Source organism: Dromaius novaehollandiae, chromosome 3, assembly GCF_036370855.1.
Source record: "Dromaius novaehollandiae isolate bDroNov1 chromosome 3, bDroNov1.hap1, whole genome shotgun sequence".
Lineage (NCBI taxonomy): Eukaryota > Metazoa > Chordata > Aves > Casuariiformes > Dromaiidae > Dromaius > Dromaius novaehollandiae.
Window position 1 is genome coordinate 57,380,020 of NC_088100.1, and position 24,047 is coordinate 57,404,066.

General features: G+C 41.0%; 1 protein-coding gene across 1 annotated transcript; it reads left to right on the top strand.

Moving 5' to 3' along the window:
- The first annotated feature begins 6,624 nt into the window (after positions 1–6,624).
- Positions 6,625–23,815, top strand: HSF2 (heat shock transcription factor 2). Its single transcript, XM_026105076.2, has 13 exons — positions 6,625–6,895; positions 10,920–11,028; positions 11,237–11,364; positions 12,213–12,337; positions 14,742–14,817; positions 15,963–16,024; positions 16,140–16,224; positions 16,881–17,050; positions 18,343–18,612; positions 19,945–20,050; positions 21,722–21,775; positions 22,410–22,494; positions 22,863–23,815. Exons 1-13 carry the CDS (start codon positions 6,767–6,769, stop codon positions 23,150–23,152), a joined length of 1,689 nt encoding a protein of 562 aa, XP_025960861.1. The 5' UTR covers positions 6,625–6,766; the 3' UTR covers positions 23,153–23,815.
- The last annotated feature ends 232 nt before the right edge of the window (positions 23,816–24,047 follow it).

The window sequence follows — 24,047 nt, forward strand, 5'->3', positions numbered from 1 at the left end:
TCAGGGCAAATAGTGGTTGCAAAGAGAATCAGAGTATTGTGTTGAAAACTCTGTCATCCTGCCTCTGGCTACCCCGGGTCATTTTTAGTTGCTTGTTTTGTATCATGTCGTTTGTCTTAAGGAAAATCTGTAGACTGGTGTCTCTTGGGCTTTGGCTTTACTTGGGGTGTGACATAATAGGAATTTACATAGATTGCATTTCGGACTTGCGAGGGATGGCCCATAAGGAAGCAACAGCCCATTAGGAAGGCTTTGCACAAGTAATGCATCTAGATCCTTGCTATTTATTCCACTATGGCGTAAGAAAATTGGATGTCAGAGAAGATAGGTGAAGAGTGTTACATGAGGGCTGTTCTCCATGACATCTATTTGTAAGTATATGCAAGTATGCTGTTATCACAAAGAATGCACCCGACATTAGTTCTCTTTAAACCACTTCAGAACTGGGCTATCAAGTGGCCAAAACTCACTTAAGAGAATATAGGACTGCTATGGGGTGACCTCTTATGCTAGTGCAGTGGGTAAATGGGTAAGAGACCAGTGCTATTGTGATTCTAACCATACATGATACCAAAATAACAAGGTAGTGATATGAATAGGTATCTAGCTTTATCCCCTTGGCTTCTTGCCCAGGCTTGAGGTGGTGCTACTTACATAGCCCCTGTGAAAGCTCTAAGAAGGAGGAAATGGCTGGAAATGAGGCTGTTTTCCCTGTCTGTTCCCTGTTGGCAGCACTCTCCCAGTCCCCAGAGCAGCTAGGTCTTGGGCTGGAATGCCAACATATGTGGGGTCTGTGGGCCCTGGGGAGGGGAAACGAGGTTTGGGAGGAACAGAAAAGGATGCCATGTGCCTGGGAATAAGGGTACCCCCTAAGCCTTAGTACCACTTCTTGTTGCAATATGAAATCTGGTGGGGCTTGTGGGGTTAGTGAAGGTATGGCGAGAGATCTGTTTCTTTTCTTCCCAGTTTCCTCAAATTTCATGATACTCAGTTTTACAGTGTTATGATGCTGTTCTGGTGAAGGGAGAGTGAGAACAGTATTGTGAAAGATGTAAATAGCTTGACCCGTCTCAGAACTGAGATCATTATCAGACTTCTGCAAATTAAATGGAGGAGAATTTTATTGCAGAGTGGAAAAAGATGACAGCACTATTCATAAAAAATACTGGGAAGTAAAATAGTCCTAGATTAAAAACTGGCGAGCTCTGCTGAGCACAGGCTTGTAAAACGGTACAACATGAAGCTTTATGAAACACAGGCAAGCAATTACCTTGTGCTCAGAACTATTTGTAATACAGTAAAACCAACTGAGGGGTTGCTTGATTTGTACATTACTAACATTTCATGCTAGTTATTAAATTAATAACTTCCAATTCTTCAGCCTTAATCCCTCACAAAACCTTTTCTTTTCCTAAACTGAGGCCAAGCAAGGAAGACTAAAAGACGTCTTCAGCTCTTGAAGGCTGGAAATCAAATTATACAGCCTGGTTTTTCTCACAAAGGTGATGTTCAATGTACTAATGAAATGTACAAAAATAAGGGCACTGTTCCACTTCTGTGCAAGGAAAAGAGATATTTGATATAGCATTTTACCTCTTCAAATAACTTAAATTTAGACACACCATTTGAAACATTGTAGAATTCTGCAAATCAACTCCTATTTTCAAATGTATGTCATAAACATATTAAAGTGTAAGATGGAAAACAATACTGTGTCCAGATAAAATCAGAATCATAGTCTTTCTGCTTATAATGCATTTGTAGCTAGACAAATGCAACCTGGCAGGAGCTTGCTTACATGCATGTCAGGATGAAAAAATTGTCTGGACAGTTACTATAACCGTATGTGCTTATATCTTCTTTTGACCCTGAAAGGCTAAGCCATAACCTTAATAACCATAATATCTCTTCCCAGGAATGATCTAATGCATGACAACTAGTTTGATGCAGTAAGCTGTAGCCTGATAATGTTACAAAAAAAGAAGAGCTGTATAATGCATCTTGAAATTGAAATACTTCAACTTATTTTCCTTCAAACTACCAGACTAATAGTTCTCAATGTCTTCTTTTTTCTGTGCCATTGTACTTTGCATACAGAATATGTTCTTACTGTAAGTTGAAACAGATCCAGCTGACTTTGACTCTTGCAGGAAGACTTTGAGATTTGATTTGCAATATCTCTTAACAAAGAAGACATCAATAGCACTGTCATTTGCTGTGAAAATTGTGGAACATTTGTGAAGCATTCATATTGTTGGCAACATACTAATTTTGTTCCAAATAGCTTCTTAAGGCACAAATTCCATTGAAGATGATTTTGAAGTTGTTCAGCATACTTGGTAGAGTACAGAAGGAGATTGATTTTACTGAATTTTTACAATTCTAGCTAGCAGTTTTCCTTGAAATCTCCTTTCTGTTGGAATCAACTTCTGCTGAGTGACTCTATAGCTTATAGGTCTGAAGTCTAAAGACTTTGCTTTGGAAAGAGGTCTCCTTAGGGACTGCCTGACCTTATTCTTCAGAATTAGTCTGATTTTGTTGTTGTTGTGTATATGCTTATATTATGTTCTTTTTCTGAGATCATATACATAACAAACAACATATTATGTGTGCCCATGTTTTTTCAGCTAACTAGCTATTTCTTAGTCTTTCTACTAAAATAAAGAGATTTCTGATAGGATAGGATTGGGTAAAAGAACATGCTCTCTGCACCTGTAAATTGCTCCTTAGACTTTGCTAACCTTTTCTCTCCTCTGTGGATTCCAGTCACAGGTGTGAACAGACTGAGGGCAAAGTGGTAGCAGTTTAAACTGGCATAGCTTTGAAAAGCTGAATAACTTTGTACTTGAATTATCTCAGTTGGAAAGCTCATCAGAAATTGAGGAACTCAAACTGAAAAGTCAGTTTGAGCTAGATGTTTGTTTTGTTACAGTCATTAGCAGCTCTTAATATGGTAGAGGAGGCAAGTGTCTCTAGCTATGTCTCTAGCTATGTCTGTTACACCTATATTAGCAAGTAATTTGTTAAAATGGAAGTGGAACAGTAGATCGAAGTGGACAGTGTTGAGGCTTCTTCCCATCTGTTATGCTTTGTGTAGGGATGATGGTGCTTCAGATACAGTCTACATATGTTGTTTGATGCTTTCTGAAGGGAAGGAGTCACATAATCTCTTCAAAAGAAGGTCCTCCAAAGAAGCACTATGCTGTCCTTAATCTGTTTTATACAATCGATATTAACAGTGTCTATTGTACAGTGGCCATGACTATATAAAAAGGGCCACTGCTTCTTGTCTTGAGTGTATTGTTGGGCCATTAAGGGATGTTTGTGAACATCTTGGTAGGCTTTATCACTATGACTCTGACACCTGTAAGTCTAGCCTTGGCATCTATGGAGATAATGGAATTTTCTTTACAAGAAGGGACAGGTTTATTTGGCATATTTGGGTATCCATCTGCACCATCAGAGCTGTGGCAGACCACCTGTGTTGCTGCATCTTCTGACAGTGATGATGCCCTTTTTAAATGCAGGGTAGAGGTAGAAATTATGTCTGGTTATCTACTGATAGAGGGTGAGCCCTGAGCAACAGTCCTGATACCAACATTCCCAGTACCCTCTGAATTATAGTTGCCTGCTTTGTCCTTCATGACCTGTCTCAGGATACAGGAAGGCCATTCCGTAACAGGGACCAGTTTCTGTAGCACCTGTAACATGCAGTTCTCTGCAAGTGTTCAGGACAGCAAGGATTGTGCTTATGTTACCTCCTCTCTTTATGAAGGATACAAACAGGCTGCATCTCTGCAAGTGGACTGAATGGCATGGGGAAGGATAATGTGCCTTTCCATGAAATAACCGTATGTGAGCACTAAAAGAGATGAGCTTCCCAAAACTTCTGTGTTGCGTTCCTTATCCTCACTGTATAAGAAAGAGGTGTCTTTGAATCCTCATTTATCTCCTTAAGGCTTTCCTGCTTCACTTGTTCTCTGGACATGCATGGTTAGTCTGTCTTCCCTGCCATCTTTACCTATTTTGCCCTTTCCTGTGCATTGAGTGGTATCTTTTATGCTACCACCATAGCTCTGAGGAAATCCCTTCTCCTGAGGTATTGTTATTTCCCTCACAGGCCTTGTCTGGGAACGTAGTGGCTGGCGCAGCAGGTCCCACTCAGGAGGATTGGGCAGTGCCAAACCTAGAACTTCCAAAATGAGTCTGGGGAAGAGAAATAGGGAAAAGAGAAAGAGAGGGATAATGCAGCCAACAACTTTCCTCTAGGGGCTGATGTGCCTTATTGGGAGCTCAGGTTGACAGAACCAGGCCAATGTGGCATAAGGACAAGCACAACCCTGTGGGCGTGGGGAAAAAATAGGAGAAAGCCTGGCAGTCCTGAGGCTGTCTAGGCTGATGCTGCATGCCAGCCATCAGATGGTGCTGAGGTCCTGTTTCTGTATCAAACTGAGCTTCTTCCTTCCACATTTTCCAACAGCTGCCTTCCAACCTGGGCCTGGGAGCAGGATGATGGCTCTGGATTCCTTTAGCAGCTGTTACTCCAGCCTCTTGCTGCCAGTCTGCAGGTGGGCCAACACCCAATGTCAACACCACTGAGGAGACTTTTTACCCAAAACACTGCATTGCTCCTGAGGGCTGCAACACTGCCTCCAGGACAGCCTCCTCTCATTGTCATTCTTGTGGTTGTGGGCTTGTGGTGCAATGTTGTTTTATGTGGTGTCACAATTACTTCATAATCTTATAACAGCTAAATTTAAGGAAAGGAAGGGGCTCTATCATCAGGTCCCATCCCATGCAAGATTTGCTGAGATGCTGGGACTGAGCTAGGTGCATGTAGCTATGCCCACTGGAGACTGGGGTTAGTGTTTTGACACAGGTGGTTGCTATGCAGATTTCTCCCGTAGCTCATTGGCCCAAAGGAGTATCTTTTAAAAGTACAGTGGGCTCTGGCTAGACTGGCAAAATACACTGCTTCTGTGCAGATCTGAGCTGTCTTTTCATGAGAAGATTTGTACATCTGCCTTCCCCCCCCCGCCTTTCACCCTAGAGACCATTATGGAAAGGCCTTAACCTTACCAGGGTTGGAAGCAGGAGCTCTAGCACAGGGGGATGCTGAGGCTGGCTGTGGTGGACAGTGGTTTGGAGAGGTGTCCCTGGATGTGTCTGTGTGGAGTCAAAGATGCAAAACTAGAGGGCTTGTTCTCCTCCAAACTCTCCTGCATGGTGACCCACAGCCAGAGTGAGTTGCTGCCAGGTGGCAAACTCCCCTCCAAATGGATGCTTCAGGCACCATGTAAGGTGCCGTGCCACCCAGAACTGCAGGTCTTATTATGCCAGGTCTTCAAGAACGCTGCCTTCATCAGCTTAAACTTGATGCAATGCAGCAGTGCACCTGTCCTCTCACACTTGGCAGCAGACATCAGATGAGCAACTTCATGCTCCTGCCAGTAGAGAAACTCTCCAACCTCACAAGGTGTGCCACTTCTTCTGGGCCCCAGGTTGTGCTGCTCTGAACTTCCTGGGAGTGGAAGAGCTAGTAATCAACATGGCAGAAAAGACCTGAAGAAATAACAAACCCCAAAAAGAAAAGCAATAGGAGAGAAAAACAGGCAAGACATGACAACAGTAGAGCAGCTAAAGAAGAGATTTCAAGTCAGAAATGTGCAAGGAACTGCGAAGAGATAGATCACTGTTGCAATACAGGAGATTGGCAGTCAATAGCAAGTAAATAGAAGCGTGCCCAAGATGTTTAGCTATTTGTGTTGCATTTGAACCACAGCAGAGCAGGAATGTCTCAAGGGTTCAAGAGCTACCTATAGGCACCTGTGTGTTAAGTACCTGCTGGAGGAGGGCCCTGTGGTACTTGTGGTCTGTACACGGCTTTGGGAGAGAGCATTTTGAAGAGCTTTGGTTTCATTTCCTCCAAAAAGAATCCAGGTTATGAATACCAAAATCACTTCAAGAAGTGTACCTGCATTCAATAAATGAAAACAATTGGGATTCACTGCAAAACCACTCTGCTTCTAATCAACTTGCAAAGGTAGGCTAGCCTCTGTCACCTTATCTGTATTATCATTTTAATTTCTATTTCTTCTAAGCAGTGTATTGCTGCTGTACATGGGGCTAAGCCGGGGCCGAGCTCTGTCCCTTACTGAGCCAGACCCACATGGCCACTGCAGGATGAGCTCTCCTTGCCACCTAAAAACACATCTGGCTTGTAAGAGGGGAGAGGAAAAAAAAGTGCGTTCATGGGGGAGGCAATATATATTTTAAAAAAACCCTCCAAACTAAAAACCAAAAATTTTTTATAACTGCCTGCACTGAAAATTTACTATTTTCACAAACGCTTCTCATCTGCATCTTCATGCGACCCCTCAGACAGTGCTGTAGCTGGCCCTGGCCCTGCCCCTTCCACTTCACCTCCCCTGCCTACCGCGCCCCCGCCCCGCCCCGAGCGGAGAGGCGCCCTCGGATTGGCCGTGGCCCCTCTTATTTGCATGTCTCCGCCTACTTGCGCGCCGCTCCTGCGCGCCGGGCCGCGGGGCCCGCGCTGTTGTGCCACGTGAGGGCGGCGCACGTGGGCCCGTTATGTAAGGCGCGGGGGGGAGAGGGGCGGGGAAGCAGGCGCAGGCACGCAAGCGCGCATGTGGGGGGCGCCCAGTGCGCATGCGCGCGCGGTGAGAGGGGCGAGGGGGCAGGTCGCGCTGGTTCCCCTGCTCGTCCGCCCCTCCCCCTGCCAGACCGACGAGGCTCCCGAGCGACAATGAAGCAGCAGCAACAGCCGCAGCAGCCGCAGCCGCCCTCCGCCGGCGCGGGGGTCCCGGCCTTCCTCAGCAAGCTGTGGGCGCTGGTGGGCGAGGCCCCTAGCAACCAGCTCATCACCTGGAGCCAGGTGCGGCGGGGGCGCGCGAGCCGCGGCCGTTTGGGCCGCCCGGGGCTATGGGGGGGGGGGGGGGGAGATGGCGGCGCCGGGCCGGGGGTGCCACCCGCTTATTCCCGCGGGGGGTGCTGGGGGCGGGCCGCCCTTCCCCGCCCAGGCCGGCGGCGGGGGGAGAGGGTGAAGGGGAGGGCGGGCACGGGGCCTGCGGCGGGGGGCGGCCCTGCGGGGGTGGCGCGGGCCTCCGCGGGCCTAGGGAGAGCGGGAAAAAAAGCGGGCGCGCCCGCTTGGCGTGGGCTGGCTCGCCCCAACCCCCCCCCCCCCCGCGGTGGGCGGCAGGGAAAGAGAGCGCCCCCTTCCCCCCCGCCACTCCCCCCCCCCTTCCCCCCGCCGCGGGGCCCCGCTGGGCTTCCTGCGCCTTGGGGCCGCTGGGCCGCCGCGGCTCTTCCAAACCCGGTGGGCTGCCGGAGCGAGGCTGGGTTCCCTTGCGGGCCCTCAAGGGCTGTCCCTGTTTTTTAGGCTGTAAAGGCCGAGTGTTGTACGAGCGGCTGCGAGGGGGACGGGTCTCTCGCCTCTCTTTCCCTTCCTCCCCCATCGCCTTTAAAATCAGTGCGCGGTCAGCTGGCTGACAGAAAGGACCTGTTTGCCTGCCCCGGCTCGTCAGGCTCGGTGCTTTGAAGGGGTTTCCTGCAGAGGCGACCGGCGGGTGGCTCTGAGCTTTGAGGGAGGCTGTGCAGTAGAGGACGGGGGTCTGAGAGTGGTTTTGTTTCGCAGCCCAGTGTTGGGGCTTTTTTTTTTTTTTTTTTTTTAAGCTATAATAGTGGTAATGTAGAACTCGGGTGGAAATTTTCATTGATTAGTTCATGGGCATGCCTGTTTTTCGTGACCTGGGGAATTGTGTAACAGGTTTTCAGTCTGTCCGTAAAGACAGCTGGAGAACCAGAAAACGAGGAATATTTACATTCCCTGTATGATAAAACATGACAGATGGTGCTTTTTCCCCTCCCATATAAAAACAAATTTACTCCTCGTGGCGTAAGAAGCAGCTGCGCCGAGGCCAGTGGTGTCCGTAGATCCACCTGGTGTGGTCCCTGCGGCCTCGGAGAGCTCCGCGCCGCGGCCCACAGCGCATCCTCGCCGTTGCCTTCAGGTACCACCTGCGGCGGCGGCAGCATGCGCCGTGGCCGGCCGCGGAGCGCAGCGGAGCGCGCGCTCATTGGCGGGCTGCGGAGCACGTGGGCCGCGCCGGTCACGTGCGCCGAGCGGCAACTGTTGCGCCCGCGTCGCCGCCTCCCCCGTGCCCGCGCGGTGCGGTGCGGTGCGCGGTGCCCTCGCCCCGGCAGGCCTCGGGGCCGGGCCACTTGCAGAGGTGTTCGCAAGCTTTTGCTGGGGCGGGGAGGGGGTGAGGTACAGGTGATAGATCCCGTACATCTTTCTGAAGAAAACCAAATTAAGCACCAGCAGTGGTGATGACAGGCGGGGAAACAAGAGCTGATCTGCTTCAGGTTTTTTACAGCTACTTAAGTGCTTCTCATAGGAACTGCAGATTAAATTTATACAGTGACCATGTTGGTTTGTATGCATTTAGGTTGACCGATTTAAAAAAATTTGAGTTGGATACCCTTTCATCTTGAATCCCTTGTAATGAAATGGAGGATAATAAAATGGATGTACTGAATAATCAAATAGCATTATCAGAGTGCAAAGTAACATAATTTATAAGCATCTTAAAATATTGGAAGGCAGGAAGTAACTATCTTTTTACAGTGTAGGGAAAGAGCTGGCTACTTTGCTTCAGTAAGCATCATTAACTCTTTTGTGATCAAATGCTAAGCATTTTTCCTTTAATAATAACCTTGTTTTACAATATCTTAGATGTTTTTCCCATACTTTCTTTAAAAAAAAGTCCTACCCCCACCGCTCCTAAACTGTATAGACATCTGCAATGGGTATTGAGATTGTATCTTTCATCTGAGAGTATTTTAACTGCTCAAGCAATGATTAAAAATAGCTAAAATGTCATCTTAAACATTATACTAGTATTGAATTATCAATAACTTCAGCTACAACTTTTCAGAGAATAAACAGATTTGCTTGAGTGTCTTTTTTTTTTTTTTTTTCCTGGAAGAGAGGTGCTAAGAGTGTTTGTAAAGGTTCAAATGCAGTCTAGCTTAAGAAATGCTGTTTTTGGCACCCAAGATATTTAGTGGATGCTTCATTTTGGGTATTATCAGATTCATTGCATATATTTATCTTGGGTAAACGTGCCAAGGCTGTTGTTAGGAGTCTCTGTCACTTGTTTAAAGTGAAGACTATGGCATTGTTGGAGATTCTTTGAGGCAGTTTGCAGAAGCAAGATCTACTAATCACAACTGATGTTATCAGGAATCAGCAGTTCTCATATGGGGGAGAAGGTATTTGGATAACCTGCTATACAAGTGATTGCATTCTTTTAAAATAATAAATCAGTATTGTGCGTTACAGAAAGTACAGACTGACTGTAAGTGTAACAGTAAGCAATCGTTAAAATAATACTGGCTTCGGTTTCACTGTTTATCCTTGCAGTGTAAAGATACGGATTTGTTTAGAACCAAATAGATAAATCTAGTCTTCTTCTCTATCTTAGTGGAGCAGCAGATGTGTGTTGTCTGTGGAAACACATATAAGGAGTATGAAATGAAGTACTTGAAAGATTACTGTATGTTGCAGTTAGTAACATGAGACTTGAAAACTGTACTTAGCTATGTAGTAATGCTTCAGTGAGTTAAAGTCAGGTCTTAGTCTGTTTACAGCATTGCTGTAAACGGCAACAAGAACTAGTAGAACTGTTTCCCAAATTTTGCAGGGATAGGCCTGAACAGTTTCAAAATGACTGTGAAGTTAGGTGCTAAATAAAAGCTGTCTGTTGGCACTACAGGTTGCTGTAGCGCTGTTTGTGTGATCAGCTTCTGCCCTTCCTTTTGCTGAAAATCAATCAGTGTAAGGGAAAGGGGAAGCAAGAGGTAGTTACGCATTATTTAGAAAGTTTTTGTCTTCCCACTGACCTCTCCATCTTGAGCTCTTTAACTCATCTGATGGTCAGCCATTTATAAACCTTGTTCTGATGATCCTTACTGGTTCATCAGAACCAAGCTGTCAAGCAAGGATTTTCACATGGTCTCACAGTTCTTTCTTTAAGTTTCATGGGACCATAGAGCTGCTGGCATTTGGAGGGAGAAACGCATGGGATTCCTTGAACTAGAGGGCTTCTCAGCAGCTGGAGTAGCACTGCTGACACTGGTCAAAGATGATAGACTTCATATTAAATGCAGGGCAAGAGACCATGGATGCATGGAAAACACCTACACCATTTTAAGGTAGCTGATCGGAAGTCTGTCAGTTACTTGCCCTGTGGTTGATGGAGCGTCGCCTTTGAAGAACAAGCAATTGAGTGTTCTATTTCAGTCAGCGCCTGTGGTTGAAACTCCAGGATCAATTCGGTGATGAAAAGATCAGTCCTTGCCCGCAACTGGCCTCCCAGTAGGAGGGGGTATTGACTTGAGTGTTTTTTTTCTTGCTAAATCCAAAATGTAGTTGACAGCTTGTACTCTCTCTGACAGTTCTGTCAAGCTGGTCATGTTTTCATACTGGAAAGGAAAAGGGACTTCCAGCTGCTACTTTTTTCTTTTTTTCCTTGTGCAGTCTTCTTGGTTTAATTCCTCCCAGGACTTTGAAGCAACATACAAAACTGATGCTACTGTGTGGTAGTGGAACTGTGATAATTGTTAGTAAACTAGTTATATTAATTTACTGCTTTAAGCTAAGAGTAGCAATTGGACCATTTCCCATAAGATATGGATAGCAATGTAAACTGGTAATATTTAGTTGCTTTGCAGCTCTAAGGTTTATATGCTTTTTGTTGTGGAAGATTGTCTGTAGGCAAGCAGATTGGTGACCTTCTGCATGCACAAAGGAAACATTCCTATTCAGTGATTAATTCTAAAAGCCCAGAGTTTCTACAATAGTTTTTAAGTAGCTTGACGTGTCTCTTTCATTTTAGAATGGCCAGAGTTTCTTGGTGTTGGATGAACAGAGATTTGCAAAAGAGATTCTTCCCAAGTACTTCAAGCACAACAACATGGCAAGCTTTGTCAGACAGTTGAACATGTGTAAGTTCTTGGGTTTTTTTGCTTTCCAGTATAATTCTAGATCCTGTAGATGTTTGGTTCTAGATAACATCCTTTGAGCAGTGACACTATTCTTTGCCACTAGGATACTGTCTGAGCCTCAGAACTGATAAAATGATAGTTGGAACAATGTAACTTCAATTTCTTAATGTGGATTTTGAGAGTTCTTTTTTTTTTTTTTTTTTTAAAGATGGCTTCCGTAAAGTTGTCCATGTTGATTCTGGGATTGTCAAACTGGAGCGAGATGGACCAGTAGAGTTTCAGCACCCATATTTTAAGCAGGGCCGGGAGGACTTGTTGGAACACATTAAAAGGAAGGTTAGTGAAAATTCAATATATAGCAAACCTGTACTAATAAATATTAATTAATAGTGAAGTTCTTGTCAGATTTAATTATCGCAGGATTATGGGTGCAAATAACCTTGGAGTTTTGGGAAGTAAATAAATTGTGCTGCTGCAGAAATATACCTTTACTTGTTAAATATATTTTGACTAGGCTCCTTTGTGTAATGTCTTTGGTTGTCATTGTAGCTTTTTAAGTTTGACAAGTAGCAAAAATGAGTTATGCTATTGTGATATATTTTGCAAATCGTTATTAGTAGAAGTGCAGAGCATGCTGTGACTTCACCATTACTTTGACTTCACCATTGCTAAATAACAAAATCTACTTGTTTATGTAGCTTGTTTCAGAACAAAGATACTGTAAGCATTAAACTTTCCGCTAAGGGGAAGAGAGAGGCACCATATATATAACCATGTTTGTCATGCTGCTAAATGTGTTTCTGAAACATACTCTGCTGTCATTGTGAATCAGAGCTGTATAAGAACATACATGAAATAGAAGTAAAGCAAGTTAAACTGGTGGGAGAAGTGTACTTGTTAACATTGGTTAATTTATACGCAATTATGATTAAATGGAGCATTTAGTAGAATGTTTGAAGAATCTGAATATAGAAAATGTTTAAAAATTAAAGCTAGCTTGGTGACAGTTGTTAGAAGAAAAATTTATGTGCATTTCTGCACTTTGTGTTTGATGCTTGGTTAATTAAGAACTTAAGAACACATAGATTGCCAACACTAGAAGCAAATATACTTGATCACCAAAGAAAATGATATTTAAAAAAGAGTAAAGCAAAGTGATTTTTCTGGGTTCTCATCCTTTAAAGGTTTCTTCTTCGAGACCTGAAGAAAACAAGATTCGTCAGGAAGATCTCTCTAAAATCATAAGCAGTGCTCAGAAAGTGCAAATTAAACAAGAGACTATTGAATCTCGATTGTCTGCTTTAAAGAGGTAAGTTGCTCCATCAGCAGCTGATCACTAAAATTGAGCAATTCTGGTAATACGTATTGGGCAAAAAATTTGAAACGTCAATGTCTGAGGCTTCTACCTCTTTTTGGGGGGAGCAAAAATGATACAGGATATAAATAAGCTTTCTTTTTATATAAAAAAAAGTTTCTCTCAAATGTAAAGGTTTTGATATCTAAATATGTAACTTTAAATATTGCTTTGGGAAAATAATCTGTAATGAAATACTTAAAAAAAAAATTATATTCTTATATAACTAAAAATAATAAGCAAATTTAGAGTTTGAAGACTTCGCTAGTAGTAGGCAATTAAACGACAACTTTAATACTAATTCCATAATGCTGCTGAGGTTGAATAGTCAGCTCAACTCTTTACATAAAAGTATACTGTTTTATGTCCTCAAGTTTCATTTGAGGCAGAGTTTAGTTGGTGCAAATTATTTATACTTTCTTACTATAACTAATGGTTATGTTTTTGCTAGTTAGTTCTTATTTTTCTGTTGTTGTCTTAATTCCCCTGCTACTGAAAACTGCAGAACAATTGATGCTTATGAAAATCTTTTTCGAAATCTAATATAGGAATTTAATTAGTTACCTCTGCTGCCAAGGCACAGATTCTAAAATCTAAGTATAAATGGAGTGTTTTTAGAATAGCATTATTACCTGTTTGGTAATTACTTTTTTTTTTTCTCAAAATGAGATGTGTATCACAAGTGACTTAATCCCTTAGAGTATGACGATGCAGACATAAACTTTTGCACTGTAAGTCACAGCACTTTAACAGTAACTCTGTCCCAAGACTCCAGATTGAGAACATAAGTAATTGCATGTTTCTGTGATAGAGGTAGCTTTTGGGTTAAGTAAATGTTTCTTAAAGTCTTTGATTCTAGTTAGTTGAGTGATAAAATATTCAAAGGTGAACTAACTAGGAAGAGTATTTATTAAGAGCTGGCCAGTCTGTATGAGAAATCATTCTCATTTTCACCCTTTAGAATCATAGATTAATTTGGGGTGGAAGGAATCTCTGAAGGCCACGTGGTCCAAACAGCTGCTCAGAGCAGGATTGACTTTGGCTGAAGTTACATCAGGTTGCTAACAGCCTGACAGTTTGTGAAAGATCAGAAGACTGATCAGTCTTTGACAACTATACTGTTGTTTCAAATGACTGAAGTGGAAATTGGAGCTAAATCAAAAGATTTAACTAAGGCTCTATGAAAACATGTTCAGAAAGCTGCTGGAAAAACAGAGAAAGTTCAGAATCTCTGACTTCAGTTGTTTAAATTTGTGATGGAGCCATACCCTTAAATTGCACGCTGGATGCAGTAGCAGCTTGAGGTGTGAGTAATAAGCTTTATAATACTGTGCATGTCTTACGGAAAATATACCAAGAGCTGTTTCTGAAAACTTAGCTAAAGGTTTCAAAAAAAGCCCTGAACACCAGTGGAGAGCTTTTCTTACTTTTTTGGTGCGCATCTGTGTTGAGAACTAGGCTACAAAAGAGAAGAGGGTGGTGCATTGTCTTTCCTTATTCAGTGAAGCTGTCTGTATTTATTGTCTACCTCCTAATATGCTTTATGCTGTTGGAAACAGCAAGGTTCATGGAAAAGATAGCGAAGCTTGCTTTAACAGCAGTTTTTATGCTGTCTCAGTTCTGGACTGTTGAGAGTACTGGAAAAACTGAGGTATGTAAAACAGCAGTTTTTCATGACAGCTTTCATCTGCTGTGCTCCTGTTATTTTCAGCACCTAATGTGCCCCTGTACTGGAGCCAAGAGAGGCGACTCTTAGGATAACTTGCAGCTGCATGTAGGACTTGTTCTGTAAAGATGCTTTCAAGATACCTTCTGATAACTGTGTTGTACCTAGCAAGAGGTGTGTCAGGGAGGGCAAACAGGTTTGATATGGATGAAGAACTGTGATTTATTTATTTACTTATTTATTTTTAAACTAATGAGAGGAAACTATATTCTTATGTTGCTTGGTCTTTTGCTGTTGCCAGAAACCAACCATATATCTTTTTTATTTCTTAAGATTTAATTACTAGAAGAAAGAGGAGGAGATGGTAGACATGCTTGTGTGAAAGGAAGATACTTAAGTTTTGGAATGCTCAGTGTGTGATATAGAAGTATTGCTAAATTTGGGGAAACCTTTTTTTGAGAAAAACAATTCTCTGATGCAGGCTATTATGTTCTGTTTGGTTCTCTGATTTGTAATTCTTTGCCAAGACTGCTGCTTGTGTAATGGTTGAGGTCGTCTTTTTTTTTCCATCACGGTCTTAAAAACACATTTCAAAGAGTTTTAATGAAACTAACTAATCTTTAACAAATAATGATTAATGTAAGTATTTTAAAACTTAGGTTTGGTTTGACTTAAATCATCCTGTTTAAACAGGGAGAATGAATCTCTTTGGAGGGAAGTGGCAGAGCTGAGAGCAAAACACTTGCAACAACAACAAGTTATTCGGAAGGTAAGGCTTCAACCATTCAAGCGTTATCAGCAGGTGATGCCTTCCCAACTGGGAATATCTGCTACAGGTTCTTTTACATTTAGCCTTCCTCTTTATTTATTTATTTTTTCTGTAGTGTATGAACTGGCTTTTTAGTAGGAAAAAAACAATAGGTGGTGTATGGTGAACAAATCTTTGTAAGACAAACATTCAGCATATCTCACTGCATAAGCAGAAGATAATGCCAAAACGCCCTTTAAACATCTTCAGAGAAATAGAAACATCATACATCATTCATTAAAGTACCCTTAAAATGATCCATCCATTTTCGGTTACTTCAGGAGACAGTTGAGTAATATTTTGGGCTAGCAGATCTTAGGAAAAAGTGTATCTCACTGAAAAAATTACAAAATTCTGTATTGGGCATTCATTACTGTCCCACTTAACGCTAACCTTGTATTTCTAAAGTTATCAGAAGAATATTGAATGGAACCCACAGATAATACATTAGCTCGGCTTAAGTTAGACTTATGATCTATCAAAACTGATGTAAATGCAAAGAGTTTATGCATTCTTTTTTTGTTTGCATATCACAAAACAACAGTACTGTAGGCAGCCTTGTAGCAGACACTTGTATTGATTTTTTGGGGTTGTTCAAGCCAAACATATACAATGAAAGACTAACATTTCAGTGGGGGAGGGCAGCTGATGAATACAGTCATCTTGGTTCCACCCCTGAATCTGTCAAAATGGCTTTCACCAGGACCAGGACTGTATACATAACCTGAATTTCTCAACGTCCTTAATGTGCCTTCTGTCACTCGCTTATTAGGAATCTTTTAATAGTTTAAGTTACTGGATTTTATTTCTGTATATTTAATGATTTAGTGTAAAAATCCACTCTATCACTTTGATATGTAGGAAAGCTTTTCTTAGAGAACTGATTAACTGTTTTCTTTTTAGATTTTCACCTGGCAGTGTTTTCTGATCAATTTTGAATTTAATTTTCCTGAACTAATCTATATGAAAGTTACCACACAAAATAAATGTTCTGCTGCTAATGCATAGAGTTTATTGTTGAGGTTTTATGCTATAAGGTACCTTGATACTCTGAAACAAACGATTACGTAATAGAGCTACTAACAGTAGTATTCTTTTCCTCATAGATAGTGCAATTTATTGTTACCTTGGTGCAGAATAACCAACTAGTGAGCCTAAAGCGTAAGAGGTAAGTATGATCTCGAAAACTAACTCTCTGGTTAATATGCTGAGGGGGTTTGTAGACTAAAAACTGAAGAAACGATTTTGAGATTACTCTCTTTCTTTTTTTCTTCCTGGTTCAGGCCCCTACTTCTGAACACTAATGGACCTACAAAGTCAAATGTATTTCAACAAATTGTTAAAGAACCAGCTGACAGTAACCATCGTGTAAGTTTCCTTTTATATGTACCTTGTGTTGTGACAAAGGTAAGGAGTAGAGGGAGTAGACAGATGAAATAGCATGCCCTGTGGAGAGTGAGTTAGTAGCCCCTAGCCTCATCCAGGGACAAGAATACAGTTTATTGCTCTGCAAGGCAGCGCCCAATCCATCCAAATCGTGTCCAGTTCCTTTGACGTTTGCATGAGTTACACCACTGAAAGTTACTTTCTGGTGTCCAAGTAATTCTGGGCAGGGAAAACATCAGAATGAGTGGTATAATGGGAATGATACCTCTTAGAAAGTAGTAGCTTTACAACGAGGTGCTACTTAAATGGCAGATCAAGACTAAGGGTCACTTTTTTGTGTTTTTTGGTTCTTGTGTAGTAGTACGATTGTTGCTTTATTGTTACTTTTGCTGTCTGACAGTGCCAGTATGTTTTTATTTCTGCACCTGTATAATTTGCCAAGCGTTTTTTTCTGTAGCTGCTATTCTGTAATTGTTCGTTTGTTTATGTGTTTTTCTATTAAAGGTAGATCTGTACGATCATCTTGTGATCCCTGAGATGTAGGAGAACACTTTAAAGTGTTTTTAAATGCAATTGTAACTGTCAGAATGCTGAAGTTAATGTAATTGTTCCCTTAATCTTTTTAAAATAATTCTCAGGTACCTCTCAACAGACCCGAGGGCTTAAAACAAAGGGAACAGATTTCAGATGATATCATTATTTATGATGTCACTGAGGATGTGGGTGATGAAGAAAATCCTATGGGTGATGAAGAAAATCCTCCCATTACACCAGAAACAAATGAAGATACCACTTCAGATTCTTCCAAGTAAGAAGTCTGTAGAAGTCTATATAATATAGATAGCTGGCTTTCGTTGTATAGTGTGCAACAATTCAGGTGCCTTACATACAAGTGTTACTCAGTACTCATGCATGTATAGTAACTTCATCTGTGAATTTACTGTAGATTCTGATTTACTGATCTGTGCATTTGTTTCAAAGAGTTAAATTGGCCACTGAAATTTCAATATGGTGGAGTTAGAAACCAGTGAAAAGAAATCTGTATTACTGCACTCTTGCTGAGGATACTGCTTGTCCGAAGATGGAATAATTGATGTCTTCTTATTTTTAAAAGGCCTTGAACACAGGAAGGAGTGCCCACCCCTCCACCCTGCCCCACCCCCCCCATTATGGTTAAGCTTGTTGATTTCAGTAGCTACCACAGCTTGCTTTCTCATTTAAACTGAAATGGGAACTCTTCTATCTGTGTGGTTTTAAGTGTTTTGTGACTATGTTCCTTCTTTCTCTCAGTGTACTTTGCTCTGTAGAACTTCATCTCCTAGCTATGAGCAGCTGAAACTTGGTCCAGGGACTGAGATGCAAGTCTATTCCCAAGTTACACTGAGTTACTAGGGCCTGTATTATGCTGTAGGGAATAAAACCTAGATATGTAGTAGCTGATGCTTGAACTAGTACTACTGTTTTTGTCAAACTGATGTCTGGGAATACATTCTCTGATAGAAAAGTAATAAAGATGGCTGTGGTAGAGAGGCAGTGCAATTATTTGAGGATTAAGAAAATCCTAAGAATATAGAGGAAAATAAATTGAGACATCTTTCTCCACTGAGTTTTTAAATTGCTTTCCTGGTATACATAACAAGCTTAATTAACTATAACACTATTAACTGAGATCCTTTATGGTTACTCTGGATTTGAATTTCGTTCAAGGGGGAAGACACAAAATATGCATGACCCATCAAGTTTCATGGCCTCATATGTTTTGGCCCACTTCATACATATTTTGGTTACATGCAAGCTTAAAATTGTTCTAATGTAAAAATATCAAAATGTTCCTATACCTTTGTAGTAGAGTACAGTTGTCATTATGGCCTTCCTCTGTTAGCTAGGTTGTATTAATTGTGTTGTGTTCCGGCACCATCTCTATGGAAAATAGATAAGCTTAGAATATCTTGCTTTATTTCCTGTTAAAATGGAGAAGGAAAGCTCACTTGCATACAGTAGCTTGGCTAAAATAGGAAGTAACTGAACCTATGAAGTAGTACCAGTTTAAGTGAATGTATGAAATGCTGTGTTGATTAATTTACTTGTCTCATATTACAGCTGTAGTCATTCTCCTGATATTGTAATTGTGGAAGACGATAATGAGGAAGAATATACCCCTGTAATTCAGGGGGATAAAAGCACAGAATCAGTTGCTCTCCCAACTAATGATCCCCTCAGCCCTGTCAGTGACAGTACAAGTCCACTCATGTCAAGTGCTGTACAGCTGAATAACCAGTCAGCTTTAACTGCTGAAGATCCGGTCTCAATGATGGATTCCATACTCAGTGAAAATGGAGTAATTTCACAGAACATAAATCTTCTTGGAAAGTGAGTAGCCTGGTTTTCTTTTAAAGCATCAGAACTGATTGTTTGACTAAGGTTAAGAGAACTGATTAGCAGCTTCTGCTCAGAACTTAGATTTTACAGGTCACCTTTACTCCAGTCATGTTACGATTGATCTTGTATTAAGTGTTTGTGTAGAAATATTAGAAGGCTTGGTTTTGTCAGGCTTGCAGGCTTGTTACCACTTTAAAGGTATGGAAGTACTGAATTTCTAACAGGCTTTCTTTATTGAAAATATTGCATTAGGTGATTAATACTTTCTTTTTTAATAATTCCTTGAACGTCTGTTAAGAGTTGAGAGAGCAAGTTTCCCTGGAAGTTTCACTGCAATTCCCCACATTTACCCTTCTGCCCTTTCTCCTCTTCAGATGGAGTACACTGTTTTGAATTCCCCTATGCTTTTCTTTGGGTAATGGCATAAGCATGAATATTTGATACAAGCAGCTAATAATTCATAAGGTGTTACTCCACCATAGCTTTTGTATGTGTGTTTTCTTTTCCCCTATTTCAAACTCAGAAAGAATCAATGGCACATTCTTTTTAAGAATAAATGTATCATGCAGTGTGTCCTAAAAGGCAACATTTATTCTTCCTGGCTATGGGCAGATGTTTTCATTACTACTCTTAAATTCTAAGGAAAAAAAAAAAACAAAACAAAAACAAAAAAAAACTATTTAAAAAGTCATTATGATTGTACTGCTTGCTCCATAGTCATTGGATGTAGATTTCATAATGGAGAAATGGTATGTAGGGCTTAATATAATTGATATCAGCAGCTTAGAGTGGAATGCGCTTTTTTCATTTTCTTAAGAATGTTGTCTCTTCCCACATGCATCATTTGATTGCTTTCATATCTCCATATATGAACTCCTTACATTGCATTTCTCTTGACTGAGGGGGCCAGACCCCCTCTGCTTTTCATGGTGAAGTGAATGAGTTGGAGTGCATAGTCTGACATGGTGTGATGTTGTCACTGTGCAAACTGTTCATCATCTCAGGATTTATCTGCATAGTTCTCACAGGCAGATGGGACTCTTAGGGATACCTGGGTGTAGGTAGGGTATCTCTGCTGCTGCCTGTTGTAGCGTTACATTGATGTGATTTCTGTTCTGGAGTATTTGCCTGCTTTACATGGGTTCTACTCTGAAGAGCAAGGCTAGAAGTTTTCAGTCTTTTTCTGAAAATGTTTTTAATGAGAGAGGATTATTCTAGTACTAATGAAGATTTTAGATGCATATAGTACATCCGTGTAAAACTTAATTGTGAATTTTTCTCTTTTTCTTAAGGGATGGAGTAATGCAGTTGTTTGTTTTCCAGAGTTGAACTCCTGGATTATCTTGACAGTATCGACTGCAGTTTAGAGGACTTCCAGGCTATGTTATCAGGACGACAGTTCAGCATAGATCCAGATCTTCTGGTTGATGTAATTTTCTCCATTTGTTTTAATATTTTTATTGTATTGTAATAATGGTCTAGAAAAAAGCATTTGTGTGTGGCTTGTTACTGTCTAAAATGGATTTTAAACACAGTCTTCTCTTGCCTTTCTTTCCTTTTAAAAAGGAGAGAAGTTACAAATACGTGGTAATCTGTGTTCCTGTGGCACTGGTATAATTCGTAATGCCACATCACTGTTGGAATGCTTGCTGTGGTGATTACACCGATTTAAACTTTTGATTGAAGAATGGCTTTCTTAATGAGACATGCTTATGTTTGTGGCTACAGGAACTTGGACAACAATTTAGTCTAATGTTCTTGCTTCAAAATAGTCCAGCACATAACCTCTGGTCTCCTCAATGAACTGGGGTGAAAGAGGCCTTTGATATTTGTTTTACAAGCTTCTTAGCCATTTCAGAGTATTTTTTTAGGAGTATGTGTATGTTCCTAATTTTTTTTTCAGATTGACGTAGAGTAGAATAAACTCTGTTGAAAGGAACCTCTGCAAGTCATCTATTTCAACCCCTTTCTCAAAGCAGGACCAATAACACAATCTAACTTTGAAGCTCAGGACAATGTCAACTCAAATTCTGAAAATCTCCAAAGATGGAGATTACACAGCCTTTCTGTGTGTCTGTTCCAGTGCTTGATTGCTTCTTGTGAAGAACTCTTTCTTTGTCAGTCCCAATTTCCCTTGCTGCAGCTTGTGATTATTGCCTCTTGTCCTTTGTCTGCTCTGTGGGGTTTCTGTCTCACCTGTAACACCTCTTCAGAAGTAGTGGAAGGGTGGAGTTGCAACCTCCTTCACCTTAAGCCAAGCTACCCAGCCTCATGTGTGTCCTGTGTTCCAGCCGCTTAACCATCTGTGGCCCTCTGGACTCTTCAGTTTGACAGCTGTCTCATACTAGGATGCCTAAAACTGGATGCTCTTCCAGAAGTGGCCTCAGGTGTAGTATAGAGGGAAATAATTGTTTCGCTGACCTGGAGGCTATGCTCTTGCTGTAGCAAGCTTATAATTAATAATTAACTAACTATTATTGTAGCCTCCTCCCTGTAGCAAGTCCATGCTGCTGGCTTATGGTTGGATGTTGTCCACCCCAGACAGACTCCCAGGTCTGTCTCTGAGCAGCTGTTCCCTATCCACTCAGTCCCTTGCCTGGGCCAGTGCATGAGCTTGTTGTATCCCAGGTGCATTTGGCTCTGAACTTAGTGAAGTACCTGTTGGACTGCGCTTACAGCTTGTGGAGATCCCTCTGAATGGCAGCTCTGCTCTCCTATGTATTGATGGCTCCTTTCAATTTGGTGTCACTTGCAAATGTGATGAGGGAGTATTTTTCTCATTGTCCACAGAATTTTCTATGCAGCAAAATAGGAATGAATCAGTATTTTGAAGACTACAGCAGTAGCAAACTGTATTATTCCAAGTTAGGCATGACATAGTTGTTTACTTTATCCCTCAAGTTTATGCAATTCCAAACCAACTCCACTCCCATGCTAGGTTTTGTTGGCCAAAGTGATAACTACTTGTAAATAAACTCTAATCCTGATTGAGGGTGAAAATATAGTACAGAGATTATCCTCACACACATGATACGACTTATTTGTATTCTGAATAGGAACATTGAGATACCTAAAACTTGGTGTGTTTTGTCTTATTCAGCTTTTTACAAGCTCCGTGCAGATGAATCCCACAGATCATATCGCTAATCCTAAAGTAAGTCTTTAATCCATTGCTCAACTTACATGGTAGCAAGAGATGCAAAGGGTTTTTTTGTCCTTTACCTATTTTCTTTAGTGGTATAATATTTTTTTATGCTTTGGCTTTCAAAACTTCCATGAGAATAGGAAGGCCGCAGCTGAAATTATCCTATTTGTTAGTTTTAAACAGGAAGGGGAAAAGCATACCAGTCAGGGACTTACAATGTCATTTAAAAACTGTGTTAAATTACCTTGAAGACAATACCTGTACGTAGTACCATTCTCTTGATTTTTGCATCTGTTAAATTTTATTACTTGCGAACGTAGTACATAACAGAGTATTTCCATCTGTATTGTCTGGTGGGAGAGGGAAATTTGGAACAACCAGTAAAGCAAAAGGTCTAACTCCTTGAGTTTTTCTTAGTCTGTTATGAGCATTAGTCTGGGTTCTCCCTTGAAAAAGTTTGTTTCCATTTCATGTTTTCTTGGCCAGGATCTGTTAGTATGGATAACTGATGCCAAAATCTTTTGTTTGTTGTTGTTACTACTATTATTTTTAATAGTTGGTCAGCTAAGATCTGTTGGCACTGCAGTCACAAACTATTGAATTAAATTTTAAGAGTACATTTAGATTTTGGTTTCTTTTCCAGATAGAGCCGAAGGGAATTGAAACCGTTAAGAATAATGCTGGTCCAGCTGCTTCACAGGAATCACAAGTTTCCAAGCCCAGATCAGGTTAGTTGTAATAAAAATGTTTTGATGAAACAGTTTCACACTGAACAAACATTGGTTTAGACTATCTCAGTTATTTGCTCCTTGTCTGTTTTTGTTTCATGATGATAAGCAAATGACCAAAACAAAATATTTAGTATTAGATTTGCTTTTAAGGCTCTCGATACTGCACCAGGTGCAGAGGAAAAATTGATGATTTTACAGAAGCGTCTGAACAATTTTATGTGTAAATGCAACAGTTCTTCTTAAATGACTATTTAAAAACAAACTAATAAACATTAAATAAATTCTGATAATAAATTCTGATTTTTCTTTTGCACTTAGAATTGCATGTGAACTGATAATGTTTTGGGAAACCTTTTTCTGTTTAGATAAACAACTCATACAGTACACTGCATTTCCACTCCTTGCGTTCCTTGATGGGAACCCAGGCTCCACTGCTGAGAGTGGAAGCTCCACAACGGAAACTGCTTCCTCTGTTGACAAACCCCTGGAAGTGGATGAGCTCCTGGAGAGCAGCCTGGATCCTGAGCCAACTCAGAGCAAACTAGTGCGGTTGGAGCCACTGACAGAGGCAGAAGCAAGTGAAGCCACGCTGTTCTATTTATGTGAACTAGCCCCAGCACCCATGGACGCAGATATGCCCTTCTTGGATAACTAATGTAATGGGGACTCTGTATATAGTCATGAAGATGAACTATTTATTTAGAATATTGTTTGGTATATGAGGTTTTTTTTGTAAATCACTGTTTTATGTAACCAGATAATGTGGAATCTAAAATACTGTTTCCTATCTTCCTTCCTAGGGACAGTTGTTTAACTATATAGTTAGACAAGCTATTAGACATGGTTGGCAATACCAAGTCAGACTGTTACCATACTTAACTACTGTCAAATACTTGGAATTATACATATCTCTCAGTATTCCAGGTAACTGAACACTTGTTTTGTTGATTTATGCTTTCTTATACTTCTAGTCTTATGTAGGATGAAGTAAACTAGTAGTGTATGGTTAAGGAGCACTGACTTCCTGTATTTTGGGTTTTTTTCTATTTTTTACATTTTGTTTAATAAACATGAGGCTGTGGGGGGGGTGGGAGGGGACCAGGACCTAATATAGGCTTTTTTCTTCCCTGCTTGAACTGGGAATAAAGTGCCTGTACCTTGCTGAATCTTGGTTCTGCCTTACTTTCACTTCAGTGGAAGTGCTTACACATAGCACAAACTGGGGAAAAGTTCTTTACAGTCACCAATCCCCTTGACTGCATGAGTACTTTTAACTTGGACCATCTACTCTGATAAAATAAATGTTACTTAAGTGTGATATTTGTGAAGGATTGTCTCTTATTTTGTGTGTCAAGTAGATACAAATTTGAAGACCTGTGGTTTTCCAGCCTTAACTGTGCAATGACTTCTCTGCTTGCTTTCTGAAAAATTGTTCTGTCAACACCAGACTTCAATTTTTCCAGTCATTAATGCTAGCAGTTTAGATGTTCTTTAACAAAAACAAACTACAGCATTCATAAAATAAGCCTGCAACACTAGAGAAAGGGTGA

Bases quoted from the DNA above. Each gene is read 5' to 3' on its own strand.
- HSF2 (XM_026105076.2), top strand. From the start codon at position 6,767: ATGAAGCAGCAGCAACAGCCGCAGCAGCCGCAGCCGCCCTCCGCCGGC. The intron at 16,225-16,880 runs GTAAGTTTCCTT...AATAATTCTCAG, and splicing joins CAGCTGACAGTAACCATCGT to GTACCTCTCAACAGACCCGA. The intron at 18,613-19,944 runs GTGAGTAGCCTG...TTTGTTTTCCAG, and splicing joins AACATAAATCTTCTTGGAAA to AGTTGAACTCCTGGATTATC.